The 18,815-nt window shown below is 40.3% G+C and overlaps 1 protein-coding gene across 5 annotated transcripts in view; it reads right to left on the bottom strand.

The window, feature by feature from the left end:
• The window catches only part of PLS3 (plastin 3), a 90,406-nt gene that overhangs the window by 7,849 nt on the left and 63,742 nt on the right, over nt 1-18,815 (bottom strand). For all 5 annotated transcript variants that reach the window (XM_055338299.1, XM_055338296.1, XM_055338297.1 and 2 more), the window contains exons 5-10: nt 13,752-13,881; nt 13,230-13,362; nt 11,356-11,437; nt 10,033-10,198; nt 6,469-6,611; nt 3,631-3,726 (exon numbers count right to left, since the gene is read on the bottom strand). In XM_055338299.1, the coding sequence (XP_055194274.1) occupies nt 3,631-3,726; nt 6,469-6,611; nt 10,033-10,198; nt 11,356-11,437; nt 13,230-13,362; nt 13,752-13,881 (750 nt within the window). The remainder of the gene's footprint in view (nt 1-3,630; nt 3,727-6,468; nt 6,612-10,032; nt 10,199-11,355; nt 11,438-13,229; nt 13,363-13,751; nt 13,882-18,815) is intronic.

Below are 18,815 nucleotides of genomic sequence, written 5' to 3'. Positions count from 1 at the left end.
GATAAAGGTAAACGAAGCTTGAGGAATGTTACATTTATTTATTATTTAAAGATTTTATTTATTTGAGAGAGAGATAATGAGAGAGATAGCAAGAGAGCTCACAAGAAGGGAGGAGAGGGAGAAGCAAGCTTCCTGCTGAGCAAGGAGCCTGATGTGGGGCTTGATCCCAGGACCCTAGAACCATGACCTGAGCTGGAAACAGAGGCTTAGTCGACTGAGCCACCCAGGTGCCTCTGAATGTTACTTTTATTTTTTAAATTTTTTTTCTTTTTTTTTTTTTACTTATGATAGTCACAGAGAGAGAGAGAGAGAGAGAGAGAGAGAGGCAGAGACACAGGCAGAGGGAGAAGCAGGCTCCATGCACCGGGAGCCCGATATGGGATTCGATCCCGGGTCTCCAGGATCGCGCCCTGGGCCAAAGGCAGGCGCCAAACCACTGCGCCACCCAGGGATCCCTGAATGTTACTTTTAAATTAAACCTCCCAGCATGTACAATTTGACAGTCTTAACTTTGTCTTCAATGGGTGATGCTATCTTTAATTAGTTTAAGAACACCCCCCCCATTAAAAAAAAAAGAACAGAGTGGCACACTGGGACGTTACTACATCTACCCGCTACAGTTTTGCCCCAGGACAAACATAAGCACTTATTTATTCTCTTATTCTCATACTTCTCTTATTTATTTAAGAGAGAGAGCGCGAGAGCTCAAGCAGGGGGAGGGGCAGAGAGAGAGGGAGAAGCCGACTCCCCCTTGAGCAAGGAGCCTGATGTGGGCTCTATCCCAGGACCCTGAGATCATGACCTTAGCTGAAGGGAGACGTTTAACCAACTAAGCCACCCAGGCGCCCCTTTAATTACGTTTTTTAACCTCCAGTGAGATGCCTTGGTTGTAGAGGACTCCAGAACAATGTGTATTTATTGTGCTATGCTTGGTACCTTCTGCAGAACAATCCATAAGCCTCCAGCAGCTGGGCAATTGAGTTGTATTCAACCCTTTCTTCAGGGTTCTCTCTGAGCACAGTGATTTCCTCTCATAGAGCCTATTTTATTTCTTGTAACCTGTCCATTATTACTTTCATATTGTTTGCTTTATGCTATTTGCCAGCTTATTTTAAAATCCTTTCTTTAGGGCAGCCCGGGTGGCTCAGCGGTTCAGCGCCGTCTTCAGTCCAGGGCCTGTTCCTGGGGATCCGGGATCGAGTCCCACTTCGGGCTCCCTGCATGGAGCCTGCTGCTCCCTCTGCCTCTCTCTCTCTCTCTCTCTCTCTGTCTCTCATGAATAAATAAATAAAATCTTAAAAAAAAAAATCCTTTCTTTATTGATCTTCTTGGCATTCCTAACAAAGCATGGGTAATACTGGAATATAAGGAAGCTTTAAAATAGGAATAAAAATATTTTAAATAGTCAAATATAAAATAGTGAAATAAAAAATAATCAAATAAAAAATATGTATATGCCAAAATAACTTCAGCCCCTCCCCACACCACATTTGAAATTAACCCCAAACATACTATATTTCTAAATGTAAAGCCTCTAACTATAAAACCTCTAGGAAAAAATGTAGGAAGAAATATTTGTGACTTTTTAGGCTAAACTTTCTTAGACACAAGATCAAAGCATGATCCATAAAAGAAAAAAAATGACTAAATCTGACTTGGCTAAAATTAAGAACGTCTGTTCTTTGAAAAACATTTGAGAGAAAATATTTGCAAGTCACATATCCAATCAAGGACTCGTGTCAAAAATATGTAAAAACACTCAAAACTCGCTAATAAGAAAACAAATAATGCAATTAAAAGTGGGCAAAATGTTTGAACAGCAACAAAACATAGACGGCAAATAACCACATAAAAAATGTTCAATATCACATGTCATCATGGAAATACAAATTAAAACCACAATGCCAGATCATTCCGCACCTGATAGAATGATTCAAGTTAAAAGGACTAACCATACTAGAGTGTTAGTAAGGGTGTGGATGAACTGGGACTTTTACATACTGCCGATAGCAACGTAAAATGGTGCAACCACTTTGGAAAGTGAATTGGCCACTTCCTAAAAAAGTTAAACATACACATATCTTACTACTCAGCCATTTCACTCTTGGGTATTTACCAAGGAGAAACGAATGCATATATTTATACAAAGAGTTCTATTTGAATGTTCATAGCAGCTATATTTGTAATAGCCCCAAACTGTAAACAATCTAAGTGTTCATCAACACGTGCATGTGTAAACAAATTGTGGTATATCCATTCACCAGAATAGAATTCACAAATAAAAAAGGAAAGCATTTTATGATACATGTGACAACATGAATTAATCTCAAAATAATTATGCTGAGTGAAAGAAGCTAGATGTAAAAGGAATATATACTGTAGGGGTCTGTTTACATAAAACTCGCAAAAATTCAAACTAATGTAAGGGGAAAGAAAGCAAATCAATGGTTGCTTGGGATAGGGGAGTATGGGATGGGGGCAGGAAGGCATTACAAAGGACCATGAGAAAACCTGACGTGATCCTGGATATATAAAAATCAATCATCAATCAGGCCCTAAGGAAGGGTAATAAGGCTGAAAAAGATGAAGGACACTGACCAATAAGGAAAAAGTCCAAAAAAAAAAGGTCCCTGCTGAGCAGAGAGCCCAATGTGAGGCTCATCTCAGAACTCCAGGATCATGGCCTGAGCTGAAGGCAGATGGTTTAACTGACTGAATCACCAGGTGCCCCGAGACAGACAAAATTAACCATCATTTTTTGCCTCAACAAGAATGTTTCATGATCAACCAGGGAAGACTGAATGGAGAAGAGGTGAATCAGAATCAGTTAGTATACTGGTGCCATTTACGCAGGCATAAGGTCACTCGGCTAGCCTTCCCAGACAGCTCCTGAGTGCACAGGATGGCTCCTCATCCATACCAAGTGACCCAAAGAGTTCAGTTCTGGTAAGGGCAGTGTAAGTGGTTTAGCCAGTGTAATCTACTCAATCTGACTGCATAATAGTCTAGAAATATTGATTTTCTAAATTAGTACAGTGCATTCTGTAACTAATGGGTCCAAAGAATAAACCAGTGGATCCTAGAAACCTGAGACTAGATTGTCTAGTCCAACTCCTTACTTTATGGATGAGCAGAGTGAGATCCAATTGGGGGAAGAAATCTGTCCAAGGTCACTGAACAAATGAATGATGTGACCAGGGAACATGGTCCATGAGTGAGTCCCCAAATTGGATTTCAGGGATCAACAGTTTGTAAACACATATTCACGTTACTCTCAACACAGGAACATTAGAGATGCATATATGCATATCTAGTCATTAAATCTCTTACTGTGATTATAATCCAAACACTTGGAAAAGGTTAGTTCTCACCACTTATTTCCCCACCCTTGCTTTGAATATTCTATGCAATCAATAGAAGCCAACAGAGCCATCATTATGGAACTCACTAATAAACTATCAAACCAAAGCTAATCTTTCTGCCTTTGATTTATACCCACAGCAATAAATTTTAAATTAATGCTCAAAATTTTCAACACCATTACGTGCAATTACAAAAATTCTTGTTATTTAGAAGAAATTGGCACTATTTTTGCAAGACTGTAGAATTGAAGTGAACACCTATACTTACGTTGAAACCTGACATGTTAATATCTATCCGCGGTTCACCTTCCTTTTGTCCTTTTGGTGCAATTTGATTGAGAAGATGGAAATAGGCTTTGGAATCCTACAAATGAATTGAAAATCTCAGTGAGATCACATTGACAAAGAATGAATATATCCCATTGTCCTATGTGTGGAAGGATATTTGCATTAGATTTTGTGAGAATATATACATGGCACAAATCTCTGTCTTCTAATCTAACAGATCTTTCCCCCAGAAAAGTCCATCTATCTGGCCTAATGTCTGCCTCAAATACAGATAACTGGATTTTATCATGACTCTACAATTGATTAATATTACCAATACAATGATGCTAGTAAACAGGTAACTAGTTCTGTACCTTCACTGAATTACTGAAGTCAATAAGCTTGGTAGATAAAACAGGCAAGAAAAGAAAGTAGGAGCAGAAATCCAGGAAGCATAGGGAAAGAGAAAATAAACAAGTTATGTCATTACAAAACATAATATATACCACAACCTATGGAGAAGAGATTAGTTATGTCAAAGATGTATTTAATTGTAAATTTAAAGACATTTTAAAAATGAGTAACACTTGAGCTGGTGAGATAATATTTAACTCTGTATAACCTGAATATAGTTAACCAAACAAGTTTGGTAGTCTGCTCAGCATGGAGTCCCAGGTGGGGCTCAAATCTCATGACCCTGAGCTAAGATCAAGAGTTGGATGCTTAACTGACTGAGCCACCCAGGCACCCCTGAAGATTTTTTGTTTTTTTTTTTAATATTTTTTTTAAATTATTTTTTTTTAATTTTTATTCATTTATGATAGTCACAGAGAGAGAGGCAGAGACACAGGCAGAGGGAGAAGCAGGCTCCATGCACCAGGAGCCCGACGTGGGACTCGATCCCGGGTCTCCAGGATCGCACCCTGGGCCAAAGGCAGGCGCCAAACCGCTGCGCCACCCAGGGATTCCGATTTTTTGGTTTTTAAGCTCCTGAACTCATTCATTGTTTGAATGTTTTTACTTGGGATCCCAATACCTAGAAGTGGTGCTACTCATATGGGGGTAGGCTGGGTGAATTCAGGCTGTGTGGACACTCAACTGCACCAGTGCAAACACTTAAGAAGAGTCTTCAACACACATGTCAAGTAAGCTTCTGCCTTTAGGGGGCTGAAACTGGAGGCTTTGACTCCTTAATCCTGTTATATTGGAAGATGACCTTCCTAGTGGCAGTCCGTTTCTATTACTGAAACTTGACAGTCCAGATGGGCTATAAAGGAATGTTCCTCCTAGTAAACTCTGTAGATTATGTGCGTGTCCCAATCCCCTGGGGGAAGTCGTTCAATATGCACACCACCCGGTCCAGCCCCAAACCTATCAAATATGAATCTCTGGGAGATGCATCTTATATAAGCTACCTGAGTGAGTTTGATACATAATGCCAGAAATGATTCTAAGAACGGGGAAAAGCAGGTGAGTGAAATTCACTTCAGAGCAATTCATGAAATGCAAACCCAGATCCCATCATTGGCCAGCACAGGATCTGCCTCCCTATAATGGGGCATTACCATCGAGAAAATGCTTTCACTTCCGATCTCTTCCTAATGGTACATAAGCAAATCATAATAGAATCCTATGCACTTGAGAAAGATGGGTAAAGAGCAGACCCAGCAGTGTCTTTACTACCCTGAAAAGGGCTTCAGAGGTGAAACTGAACTTGAAGCATAGATAAATTGGAAGCCTTTTTTCACATTACTGTATAATCATTTGCTTTTTAAAAAGATTCAAGGCAGGTTCCATTTTTTTTTAAAACAATTATTTTCTTTTGTACATTTCAAATAGGTTCCAGAACTGAAAATCCATTTAAGACTGGCTTTCAAGAACACATCTAGTGCATAAAGCAGAAACATACTGGCCAAGCATATTGTGTAGGTTAAAAGATGGGGTGGGTGGGGGCCTACTGGTCTCATAATTTGGGAGCTATCCTTAATTTTCCCTGAGGAAATCAGTAATGCAAATATCCCATGACTTCCTCTCACCGCTGAACACATTGATAGGATCACGGACTGCTGTTTCCATAGCCCTGTGGGTCAGTGACATCCGGTGAAGATCCTTCAATTTGCTCCCTGTGTCCCAACACTTGGATTTTGGAGAAAGTCAGTTAATGAGAACTCTGTGAGGTTTTTGCTATGATAATTTCGGCCCCCTCTCTCTGGGAAGTTAGAGCAACCTGTGGCAAAGGAGTGTTGCCAATGCCTCCTTCCTCTGCTCGTTTTTTTCTTATTGCTCGCGCGCAGTAAATGTAACACAAGAAATATTATCAGGTCTTTGATGTGCCAGGTATTGTGGCTAGAGGGGGGGGCTTTAGTAGGAGGGCGCTAGGGCCGGCGCTGAGGTAGGAGATGCAGCTATGTGTGAACTCAATGTCTACAGGTGGGAGCAAACAATAGAAGCAAAGACAAATAAGAAAGGGGAAGGGGAATCTTGGGGCCCTTTCTTGGTCTTCTAGGATTTACTAACAGGTACCCTGAGGTCTGGGAAAGGAAGGCAAGTAGGAAGGGAATGGCCGTGGCCCACCCTTAGATACTCCATGGTTAACAGGTGACAGAATAAAGTGTTAGGACTGTAATACTTTGCTCCCTTCCCCCAGAAGGAAAGCTAGGCTTGGTGCTTGTACTCCTAAGGTTTCATCTCTCCTGAAAATCTACATCAAATCGAGGGCCAGCAAGGCCTGGTGATAAACTGGCAGGATGTTCCCTCTGTCAGCGGGGAGGAAGTCACCCACGGCATCCACAATACCCCCCCCCCCCCCCGAAAGCGTGATGGTTCCTTGCCCTGTTACCTTGATGTCAGCACTAAAGTTGTTGATTTTTTGCCAGCCCGAGTTTTCCAAGTGAAAGTTTGCCCATCTGAGCAGAAGCTCTTCCGGAGACAATTTCATAAGCTCCTCCAAAGTCTCACCATCTCGAAGTAAGGCAGCCAAGGCTATAAGAAAAAAAACAACCACCATAATATATGACAATGGTCATTACAAGTTCATTCGGTCTTTTGACATTCTGTTAGGTAACAGAGGTGCAGTAACACGTATGATCTAGTTCCTCGTTTTTAGGTGCTGATAGTCTAACAACAGACATATATTAGTAGATAATCATACAATGATTTGATAAAGACACTATGTCATGAGAATGCACAGCAAATATTATCACACTGTAATTTATTTTCTTTATTGGTCTTCACGTTCCAAATGGTAATTAAGTTACAGTTTTTAGGGACGCCTGGGTGGCTCATCGGTTGAGTGTCTGCCTTCATTCAGCTCAGGGCATGATCCCGGGTCCAGGGATCAAGTCCCACATCGAGTCCTGCATCAGGCTCCCTACTAGAAGCCTGCTTCTCCCTCTACCTATGTCTCAGTCTCTCTGTTTCTCATGAATAAATAAATAAAATCTTTAAAAAAGAATTACAGTTTTTAAACATTTTATGTCACAAGTTTACCTAAATTGTCTTTTTTTTTTTTAAGATTTTATTTATTTGGGATCCCTGGGTGGCGCAGAGGTTTGGTGCCTGCCTTTGGCCCAGGGCGCGATCCTGGAGACCCGGGATCGAATCCCACATCAGGCTCCCGGTGCATGGAGCCTGCTTCTCCCTCTGCCTATGTCTCTGCCTCTCTCTCTCTCTGTGTGACTATCATAAAAAAAAAAAAAATTAAAAAAAAAAGATTTTATTTATTTGAGAGAGAGAGTAAGCAGGGGAAAGAGTAGAAGGAGAGGGACAAGTGGACTCCCCACTGAGCACAAAGCCTGTTAGTCCCATGACCCTGAGATCATGACCTGAGCTGAAATCCAGACAGATGCTCAACTGACTGAACCATCCAGGTGCCCCCTAAATTGTCCTTTTTAAATCATATTAAAATCAGAGATTTGGGAGAGAATGTTTAAAATGGTAGAGCCTTTATACCTCACTTTTTGACTAAAGGAGTATAGAGATACTACAGTAATATTTAAGTATAATTAATTGACTCGAAGGGGTAAATCTATTTTTTTAAAAAAAATTTTTTTTATTTATTTATGATAGTCACAGAGAGAGAGAGAGGCAGAGACACAGGCAGAAGGAGAAGCAGGCTACATGCACCGGGAGCCTGATGTGGGATTCGATCCTGGGTCTCCAGGATCGCGCCCTGGGCCAAAGGCAGGCGCCAAACTGCTGCGCCACCCAGGGATCCCGGTAAATCTATTTTTTAAGGTATTTTTATTTTTTAATTTTTTAAAAAAAATTTATTTATTTATTCATAGACACACACATACACACAGAGAGAGAGGCAGAGACACAGAGGGAGAAGCAGGCTCCATGCAGGGAGCCCGATGTGGGACTCAATCCCGGGTCTCCAGGATCACACCCCAGGCTGTAGGCAGCGCCAAACCGCTGCGCCACCAGGGCTGCCCAGTATTTTTATTTTTTATTTTTATTTTATTTTTATTTTTTTTTGTATTTTTATTTTTTAATCTCTCCCCCAACGTGGGGCTCAAACACCCAACCCAGAGATCAATAATCCCACATTCCACTGACTGAGCCAGCCAGGTGTCCTGGGTTAAATCTCTTTTTTAAAGGGATATAATTTTACTTTACAGTTTCTTTTTTATTTTTTCTAAAGATTTATTTATTTATTCATGAGAGACACACAGAGAGAAGCAGAGACATAGGCAGAGGGAGAAGCAGGCTCCCTGTGGGGAGTGCAGTGTGGGACTCGATCCCAGGACCCCAGGATCAAGACCTGAGCCAAAGGCAGATGCTCAACCACTGAGCCACCAGGTGCCCCTACTTTACATTTTCTATAGCATCTAACATGTAAAAACTGCTCAATTATGCTGAATTGAATGTGTAGGAGAAGCCAAGCGTTTCAGGTAAGTTATTCCCTCAGGTAATAGGTAGAAGTGGAGGTGCCTGCATAGAGAACTGTCTAAATTTTAGCACTGTTTCAGGAATGAGTTGTGTAGTCCTGATGCTATAATTACCTCCCGTGAAATAAAAGGAGGTCCAGATTGAATGAGCACACTGACACTGCCTGATTTCTGAAGAGATCTAACACCTTCAGGGCAGCCCAGGGGGCTCAGCAGTTTAGCGCCGCCTTCAGTCCAGGGCCTGATCCTGGAGACTGGAGATCGAGTCCCACGTCGGGCTCCCTGCATGGAGCCTGTTTCTCCCTCTGCCTGTGTTTCTGCCTCTCTCTCGATCTGTGTCTCTCATGAATAAATAAATAAAATCTTAAAAAAAAAAAAACAAAAAACAAAAAAAACTAACACCTTCATCAGGCAAATTTCATCTTTCGCAGACTCTGCCTTATGCCACATCATTTTGACCCTGAGGGATTTAAGTGAGGGCAGGGCCAGCAGGTCGCTTGTCCAGGACCCTTCCTTTTGCTCATCTCCACCAAGTCAAAGGCTAGAAAGGATCGAATAGCCTGACATCTATGTATCTGAGACCTTGTCAAAGACAAGCCATTAGATGTATTACACAAGCCAATGTAATGTCATTTTGCTGTCCCCTTTTCCTCTTTGAACAGACTTCAAGTTCTTTAACAAGACAAACACCACCGTGAAGAAGGCTAGCAATGAGAGTCACAGTATTTGTTCAAACAGGTACCTGTGAGCAGATGCAAAGAGCAAGAGTGATAGTCTCAAAAGTGCAAAAAAGTCTTATCATGGATAAATGTGCAAAATAAGACTGCTGACGGACATTCTGGGGCCTTGGGAGTCCTGAGAACCCCAAATAGATGTTCCCCAGAGATAACTAGGATTGAGAGAGTGATTTCTGGAATAAAATAGTAATATCTGGAGTAGTGTTTACTGTTTTTAAGCTTTATAGGCAGAGTATCATGTAGTAGCACCTAGGACACACAGCAATCGTACTGTGTATGGCTATACATTCTACAAATCCATGATGTGATATAAAACCCCATGCTGTAAGAAGTTGAGGAAATCTTGTGACCATCAAGGGTGGGTTAGAATAGTTTGAAGAGGTTTCAATCTGTGATAGAATATAAAAGATATTCAAAATAATAGGAGATGGTGCACATTGGTAGAGCTGGGGGTGGAGGATGGGGTGGGAGTTGTGGAGGCAGATTAGGAAAGAACAGATACCCAGTCTGGGGGCCTCGAGAATGTTCCACAAACTCTCTGCGTGCGCTTTTGTGTCTTTATTGTAAAACGAATTCTAAAGTACCAGGCAAATGTGAATTACTACTAAAGAAGAAAAGTCATAATTAGACTGTTTTCCAGGATAACACTATAGCATTACCTTCTTTTAATTCTAGTTATCATCTAATCACCTCAATTAAGTGAAAGCATGACAGCCTGCATGACCAGGAAAAAATAACCAATAAATATCTTTCAAGATGACTGTGTTCCATTACCTTCATTCCTGCTTAATTCAATGTCGGCGAACAAACCGATCTTAATGATCTGCCAGAGGAGTCCCAGAACCAGATGGGGTTTCCCAGCCCGCAAATCCTCTGCACCGATGTTCACAACGTGACACCCAATGGCAGAAGCGGAGTTCAGGGCCAAGTTCAAGTTTTCCTGCAAGACAGCCAATGTACACATTAGCTTCTTGACCTTTCCATTTTTTTAGGAGTCGACTCCCTTTACTGAAAATAATGCTCAATGAGGAAATTAATTTCAGCCATACATGATCCACAGAAAACAAATTCCAGACAACAAACTCCAGACTTTGGTGTTAAAAAACCAAGCATAGCTAAAACAAGTCTCAGCCTTATTATTGTTACTGTCTTTTCCAGAATTCTGTGGGAAATTAACTTGGTATTTTTATGTGGTTTCTTTTGAAGTACACTGACACTGTCATGAAAAGAAAAGGCTGAGAGTGACTCGAGTCAGGATATCCATGTGGGTTAAGTGTTGTAGTTCTTTTTCTCTTTTTAAAGATTTTACTTTTTTTTTTTTTTCTTTTTTAAAGATTTTTTATTTTATTTATTCATAGAGACACAGAAAGAGAGAGGCAGAGACACAGGCAGAGGGAGAAGCAGGCTCCGTGCAGGGAGCCTGATGTGGGACTCGATCCCGGGTCTCCAGGATCACGCCCTGGGCTGCAGGTGGCACTAAACCACTGCGCCACCAGGGCTGCCCAAAGATTTTACTTTTAAGCAATCTCTATACCCCACATGGGACTTGTACTTACAACCCTGAAATCAAGAGTCACATGCTTTACTGACTGAGCCAACCGGGTGCCCCAAGAGTCATATTTCTTAAAATGCCTAAATGAGAGGTCTATTCCACATGTCCGAAAAATTTCTAGAAGTTGCAATCTCCACATCGCAAGAGGTGCTCTTGCCCGAGGGAAGTTTGCTATCTCAGAGTATAATATTCACTTGATGGAAAAGAAAAATGCTTCACTGCTTAAGCATGCTAATTAGTTAAGAGCTTAAATACTTTTGCTCATTTCTGCATACTTGAACACAGTGTGTAATGAAAAGAACATAGGGCTTTGGAGCTAGACCTGGATTTGAACTTCACTTCCACTGCTAACCTTGGGCAAGCTCAGGAGCCTTTCTGAGTTCCAGTTCTCCTCTGTCAAATCTGGATAATAGTTCTAAACTCAACAACTTAAGAGTTGTTGTAAGAATTAAATGGGAAGCTAATGAAGGGCAGAACTGACGGTCTACAGAATAGGCACTCACTAGGCAATTTCCCGGGAAAGTGCAAGATCACTGTATGCGTACCTGAATGATGAAGGGTGTAAGTTTCTTCTTGTTGATTGCTCTTTCATCAATTGTATCGGGGACTGAAAGGTTGATCATTTTACTGAAACAATAATTAAACAAGGAGCTGGTTTACTTTTAAAGAGCCTGCGAATATTCACAAATATTTGAAGGCTCATGACATGTCTAATGTAATCTGAAAAACTCAATGCAATATATGACTTTTATCATGTTGATCACAAAAAAACTATATGCATGAAAAATGCAATTTAAAAAAAAGACAAAAATGTTTGCAGTAGTTGGGTATTTCTGAGTTGTGGGTTGGGGCAATACTTCCTAGTTTTAATTTTTGGTATTTTCTCATTATTTTATAAGAAGCAATAATTTGGATAATGAAAAAAACCTCACGAATAAATTTTAAAAACAAAAAAAATCCCACACTGAAATTGTATCTCTTCTCGATTATACAAATTTGCAACTAAGAATGACCATTTATTTACAAGGAGGTGAATTCGTTGAGTGTGAGATTCTTTCATTCATCATATTTATTGAGAGCCTAAATGATGAGCTAGGCATGATATTTGGTGCTGCTAATTCAGTGGTGAGAGGAAGAAAGGTTCTAGTAATTAAACTAGAATCTGTGATTTATTTGGAAGAATCTCATTTGGTAAAATTTGGACTTAGATGGTAACATTTTAGATGCTTATAATACTGTGCCCCAAATATGGGATTCTGCACAGGGAAAACCATGCTTCTTTCCATGTCAATTTTTTTTTTTAAGATTTTATTTATTTATTCATGAGACACAGAGAGAGGCAGAGACACAGGCAGAGGGAGAAGCAGGCTCCATGCAGGGAGCCCGATGCAGGACTTGATCCCAGGACTCCAGGATCACACCCTGGGCCAAAGGCCGGCGCCAAACCACTGAGCCACCCAGGGATCCCACCCATGTCAAATTTAAATATCAAATCAGTAGCATCATGTGATTATCTCTCTGTATTAAAACACATGGGGGAATTCTTTAGTGTCTATACATGGACAAAATGGGATAGCTTATGCTTTTTTTTTTTTTTTAAAGTTCTGATTCTTTCTCAGAATTTTTTTTTTTTTTAATTTTTATGATAGACATACAGAGAGAGAGACAGGCAGAGACACAGGCAGAGGGAGAAGCAGGCTCCATGCACCGGGAGCCCGACGTGGGATTTGATCCCGGGTCTCCAGGATCACGCCCTGGGCCAAAGGCAGGCGCCAAACCGCTGCGCCACCCAGGGATCCCTAGCTTATGCTTTTTAACAGGGACCACAGTATATGCAAAATGAAATACAAAGGGGTTAGAATATCCTGACTGTTCATCTGATAGAGTTTCTGAGTGACAGAGGCTGAAGACAAATCCAGGCAGACTGATGATGGAGCATGCTCTTGGCCATCGTGCTACACTGCCTCAACAGATAGCCAGCCCATCAACTGAAAGTGTTGATGATCTTACATCTTTTCTGCCAAGACACTGTTAGCTCTGGGGCAGTAGCAAGGACAAACACATTTTTCAGAAGTAATTGGAGGGTGAGAACTGAAGAGGAGAGTCTTCGTATTTTGAAGCTATGGTGTTTTAGAAATAAGGAGACACTGACATATGTTATGTCCAACATAGTTGTCATGTTCTGCTTGCTCAAGGGATGAGAAGAAATTGGAAGCTCTCAGTGTCCTTATAAAGCAGTCCCCAGTCTAAATGACTGAGTTTTAGATTTGTATTTGGTGGTACTTTCTCAGACACACTCAGATGACTTTCAATTCTAATTATTTCCCCAGCTAAAGCTGTCAAGCACTCAGAAACCAATATATCAATTATGTGGAAGGCTGTTTTGGAAGCCTGGACACAAAATCAACTAACGTCTTACCAAAGCACAATTCCATCACCAACAGCTTTGAATAGGTCATCGGTATTTGGGTTCATGGGTATAACATGTCTGCAGTCAGGATCATTTTCCAAAGCCTTGTTTATCCAGTTAACAAAAGCGTATTTTTCTTCCTCTAAAGTCATGTTGAATAACAAGAAATTAGTTCACTCTAGATTGACTCTAAAGCCTAAAATAATTTGTACAGTAGTGCTGAAAGTTAATGTGTCACAAACATGGGGTTCTCCTCTTTGGAAACCCAGACACTTAAATACAACATGGCTATTATGAAGTACAAAAGTAATAACAAGAAAACAGAGCAAAGGTTAACTGATCCTTAGAGAAGTTACTGAATTCTTTCAAAAATTATTACTTACATTATTGTAGAGCTCTATTACAACAAAGTCAATCTTTGTACATACTGTATAATATCTCTTGCAAGCTAACAAAACCATACAATAAATACATTATAGCAGGCACTCTAATTAGGTCATTGTGTAACACACGTGAAACTCTTACTATTACCTGAGTAAGAATGCTGTGTTCCTTCACTGGACAGCTCTGAAGTGCCTCCCAGAGCACAAATCCCTTCTTTCCTGTTGATTGCTTTGCGGAAGGTTTTGGCAATGTCACTGCTTTTTACCTCTTGGAAAATCTATTAATGAAAATACATTGTTAATTCACGTTTCATTTTACATCAGGCACAAGGATAAGCCCTTCTATCTTCTTTTATACTCCACTCACCTACATTTCCCCACACAGGTGGTGAGTGTTAAAGGAGATGGAAAACTGGGCTTGAGTTTTTAAGATGCTAACTAAGTACTACAATACCGCTACTGAAAATGAAGCCAGACAGTCAATTGCACACACTTGTCAAAAACGTTAAGTGCCACATGCATCAAATCTGCTTTAAGCTGAAAACTAGTGTGGTCCAAAGGCATAGGTAAATCTGCTAATTTTTCTGCCAACAAGTAAGGCTTTGTTTGTTCCCTGGAGAGAAAAGGCTAAAGGATCCCCCTTCTTTAACCACAATTCTTAGCACAAAGAAAGATGAAAATTTATGACTCAATCAAAAAAACCTTTTTGAGGGAGTACAATGGTTAAGAGTTTGTTCAATCAAAATTTACAGAATAATAAGGTGAAAAATGGATTAAGTTGGCAAAAAAAGAGAACTATGGAAAATAAACACAAAGAAGAGACTTTTCAAGAACATGGCTAACAAAATTAACATGTACATTCTAATTATTCAAGAGCAGGTAGTAACAAAGCAAATTTAATATCCTACCCTAACTGCCTGATTGAATGAATGGACATTCTAAAGTACTAGCTATCTCTCTGTATTTTTAAAAGATTATTTGTTTTAGAGAGAATGCACAGGTTGGGAGGAGAGGGGTAGAGGGAGAGGTAGGGAGAGAGAGAGAATCCTCAAGTAGACTGCCCACTGAGCACAGCGCCCAAGGTGGGGCTGGATCCCAGGACCCTGAGATCATGAGCTGAGCTGAAATCCAGAGTCGGATGCCTGACTGAGCCACCCAGGTGCCCCAGGACTATCTATATATTTTTATTTTTTAAAGATTTTTAAAATTTATTCATGAGAAACAGAGACAGAGAGAGAGAGAGAGAGAGAGAGAGAGAGAGAGAGAGAGAGAGGCAGGCAGACACAGGTAGAGGGAGAAGCAGGCTCCATGCAGGGAGCCCAACGTGGGACTCGATCTTGGATCTCCAGGATCAGGCCCTGGGCCAAAGGCAGGTGCTAAACCGCTGAGCCACACAGGGATCCCCCCTATATATTTTTAAATACTGGAAATGATCTAAGCCCAAACTTGTTTCTGATCTAAAGTAGTTACCTCCAGTAAAATAAGAGCAAGATGTAGCATCTTCATAAAAAAATTTCTCTAAAAGGTACACCTGGGTGGCTCAGTCGGTTAAGTGCCTGATTCTTGATTTAGGCTCAGGTCATGACCTCAGGGTCTTGAGATTGAGCCCCACGCTGGGCTCTGTGCTCAGTACAGAGTCTGCTTGGGATTCTGTCTCCCTCTCCCTCTGCCCATACCCCCCCCAACTCACACGTGCACACATACGTGCTTGCTCTCTCTCAAATAAACAAATAAAATCTTTTTAAAAAAAGGTGTTTAAAACACATAAGTGGGCTTACAGAAGGAAACGTATGACCCTAATGGAAAAGTTGCTAACAAACAGAGGAGTCAAAGGCTTTTGGCATTATTGACAGGTACACACACACAGACATCTCAGGAGGTGCAGCCTATGTTTGAAGTTCATAGACCAGGGTCACAATACCTAGCAGTTCAGGTTGTATATGTGAGACCAGAGACCAGGCACAGAGGAGAAGCTTGAAATTCAGCCCCATGTGCCATTAACCCAGCCCTGGATTCTGCATAAGACTGTGTCAGGCCAAAAGCAGAGATGGCCTTTTGATATTTAGATTTCACAGGAGAGAATCTTTTTGTCATTAATCCACTTTGTAACTGTAGGTGTTGCTGGTAGCCTCTCCTGAAGTCATGGTTTCCTCTTACCTTTCTAAAATTTTGACTTTCCTAGGACTTAGAGATCCAATTTTATTTCGGAAAATAGCAGTTAAGTTCCACAAAATCAAGCTTACTCAATTTCCACAGCTGTGATTTTTTTTCTGTTCTGTCATTTCAGAGGTAGAATTTTAGAATGGGTGTGCATGTGTCTATGTATATGTATATATTTGCATACACACGGACTACTCTAAATATTGCACATGACCAACGAAAGGAATTTTCCTCTTTTATGGCCATTATACTGACTCCAGTCAAGTATCAAATGGTGTAGAGCTGACTACTCATGAACTCTGGGTAATTTCTGAATTATCGACATTATTTTTACATACACTGATTTTTAAAGTCCAATTCTGATTTCATTTAATTTACTTTAACTTCTGAGCCAAGATCATACAACAAAATGACAACCAGCGAATATAGAAGTCTTCACTGGGATGGATTTTTGTCATCATAGCTCCCCCTTCGATAACTATATATCTGTTCAGTAAAAATGCAATATTCACTATTCTACCTCATTTGGAACTCCATTTAGTAAGACATTGTCTAGTAAATTAAAATCTGAAATGTGTGTTTTCCCTCAAGACTGGAATACATAAATCACTGGCATGGTATAAAAAAATAAAAAAAAAAGGCATCCAATATGTTACGGCTTCAGAAATGACCTATGAAAAGTAATTTTTTTTTTTTAAATTAGGACTATTTTGCCTCATGATCTTTTCCTTCTAAAAATTAGGTTGGGGTCAGCCCCGGTGGCTCAGCAGTTTAGCGCCGCCTTTGGCCCAGGGCCTGATCCTGGGGACCCGGGATTGGGTCCCACGTCGGGCTCCCTGCATGGAGCCCGCTTCTCCCTCTGCCCGTGTCTCTGCCTCTTTCTCTGTCTCTCTCATGAATGAATAAATAAAATCTTTAAAAAAATAAAAAATAAAAAATTAGGTTGGTTTCTACAATCACAAGTGCAGCTGAAAAATAAATGCAAATTTATATACAGCATGGAAAAGAGGAATAATACAAATAAGTAAAAATTTAAAAAAGTAATGTCTGCTGTATAATATCCTAATACAGTGACTTCTGTCGTTCTAGTTAAGTTCATTCTTGGGAACGAAAGCAGAGTTGCAATTAAATTAGTTTATTTTTAATTGTGTTACAAAGGTTATATGATCTTCATTTTATCTTTTTAAAGATTTTATTCATTTATTCATGAGATCCAGAGAGAGAGAGAGAGAGAGACAGAGAGACAGAGAGAGACAGAGACAGGCAGAGGGAGAAGCAGGCTCCATGTAAGGAGCTGGACGTGGGACTCGATCCCAGGTCTCCAGGATCATGCCCTGGGCCGAAGGCAGGTGCCAAACCGCTGAGCCACCTAGGGATCCCCTGATCTTCATTTTCTAAATATTTTTATTATTTTTTAAAAGATTTTATTTATTTATTTGAGAGAGAGAGTGGGTGAGAGAGGAGCTGGGGGAAGGTCAGAGGCAGAGGGAGAAGCAGACTCCCCACTGAGCAGGGGGCCTGTGCGGGCTGGATCCCAGGATGCAGGGATCCTGACCTGAGCAGAAGGCAGTCAGCTTAATCAACTGAGCCACCCAGGCTCCCCTCTAAATATTTTTAAATAAATTATTCCAGCTCAAGTTTTCAGGTTCATGGTATTTTCCTCTGTTCCTTAGATTACAAAAAAAAAAAAGGAATAACTGAAGATTTATGTATCTTCAACAGATTCACTGAAGGAAAATTTGCATTTTATTTTCTACTTTGGAGAAGAAATTGCAACAGTGGATGATAAAGCTATTTGAGTAGAAGCCCTGGCTTAACAAGCATCTCTGAAATCAGAGATAACACAAGGCCAACCGCCGTGCTAAAGTCTTCTCAATGAATCTTTTCAGAGCTGCCCGTTGTGATACTAATGAGCTCACTGTTTCATGCTGTTTTCCCTCGATGAGGAAGGGCTGGCTTTGTCATGCGCGAACAAATTCCTGGCATACACTGCTCACTCTGGCTCTCTATCTACATCTTTTCCGGTCTCTTATGGAATACATACACATATACATATACATGTTTCTTTTTCTTTTTTAAAGCTTTATCAACTTTCCAGCTCAGTACAGGACTAGTGGCCAGATGAAAGCAATCCGGAGGCATAATGACTTAAGAGGAAGGAAAGATTTCAGAAAGAATTGCAAAATATTGACTGGCTTCCAGGGTTTGAGGCTTGCTTTCCAAAGTGTTTCCAAAGTAGTACTTTTCAAATTTTTCCCTTTTTTTTTTTTTTAAATCTGTTGTAGGCCTGAGCTTATTAATAATAGGAAGAGAACACTACTTAAAAAACAAACAAAAAAACAAACAAACAAACAGAAATTACTACCCCCAACAACATCCACATAGTATTTGCTATATGCCTGGCACTGTTCTAAGCACTTTACTTATGTGAAGTTATTTAATCTGATGACATCGGTGCTACTAGCAAAAGTCCTCAAACAGGTCAACAACTTAGAACCATCGTGCAAGAGCAAATTTCTCACTGTGAAAGTTAAGACTTTAATGCAGATATCTCTGAACGAAAGTGCCATACCAGTCTTTTTAAAGATGCAGGAAAACACCCCACTATTACATTGTAGGAAAAAAAGTCCAGTCATTTCATTTTGAAATACTTAGAAGAAACAAAATCAGGGTATTACATTTAACTTTAACGTTTGAAGGTTACATTTAATTTAGGGACTCCTTTCTGCCCTATACATATTTTTCTCAATAATTAACATAAACTGATTTTGTCTGTAGGCTGCTTTGCAATTAACACCTCTTATGAAGCAATTTAAATTAAAAAAAAAAAAAAAAAACCCAAGATGCAAGAGCAGGTTTATTTCTACTTCCTGTTAATACCTGGTAGGACTAACTCCCTTCCTTTTTCACAGATAACTCAGACCTACTTGTATTTTGACCATTTTTAAGATGTCTCACTGGTGACAAAGCAGACAGAAGTGGACAGACATTTGGTCAGACACCCATCTTTCTATTTGGTCATGGTGGTATCATTCTGAAACCTCAGACAGGT

Source organism: Nyctereutes procyonoides, unplaced genomic scaffold, assembly GCF_905146905.1.
Source record: "Nyctereutes procyonoides isolate TBG_1078 unplaced genomic scaffold, NYPRO_anot_genome, whole genome shotgun sequence".
In the NCBI taxonomy this organism is placed as follows: domain Eukaryota; kingdom Metazoa; phylum Chordata; class Mammalia; order Carnivora; family Canidae; genus Nyctereutes; species Nyctereutes procyonoides.
The sequence above is the reverse complement of the archived record's forward strand: the minus strand, read 5'-3'. Positions and strand labels throughout refer to the sequence as shown.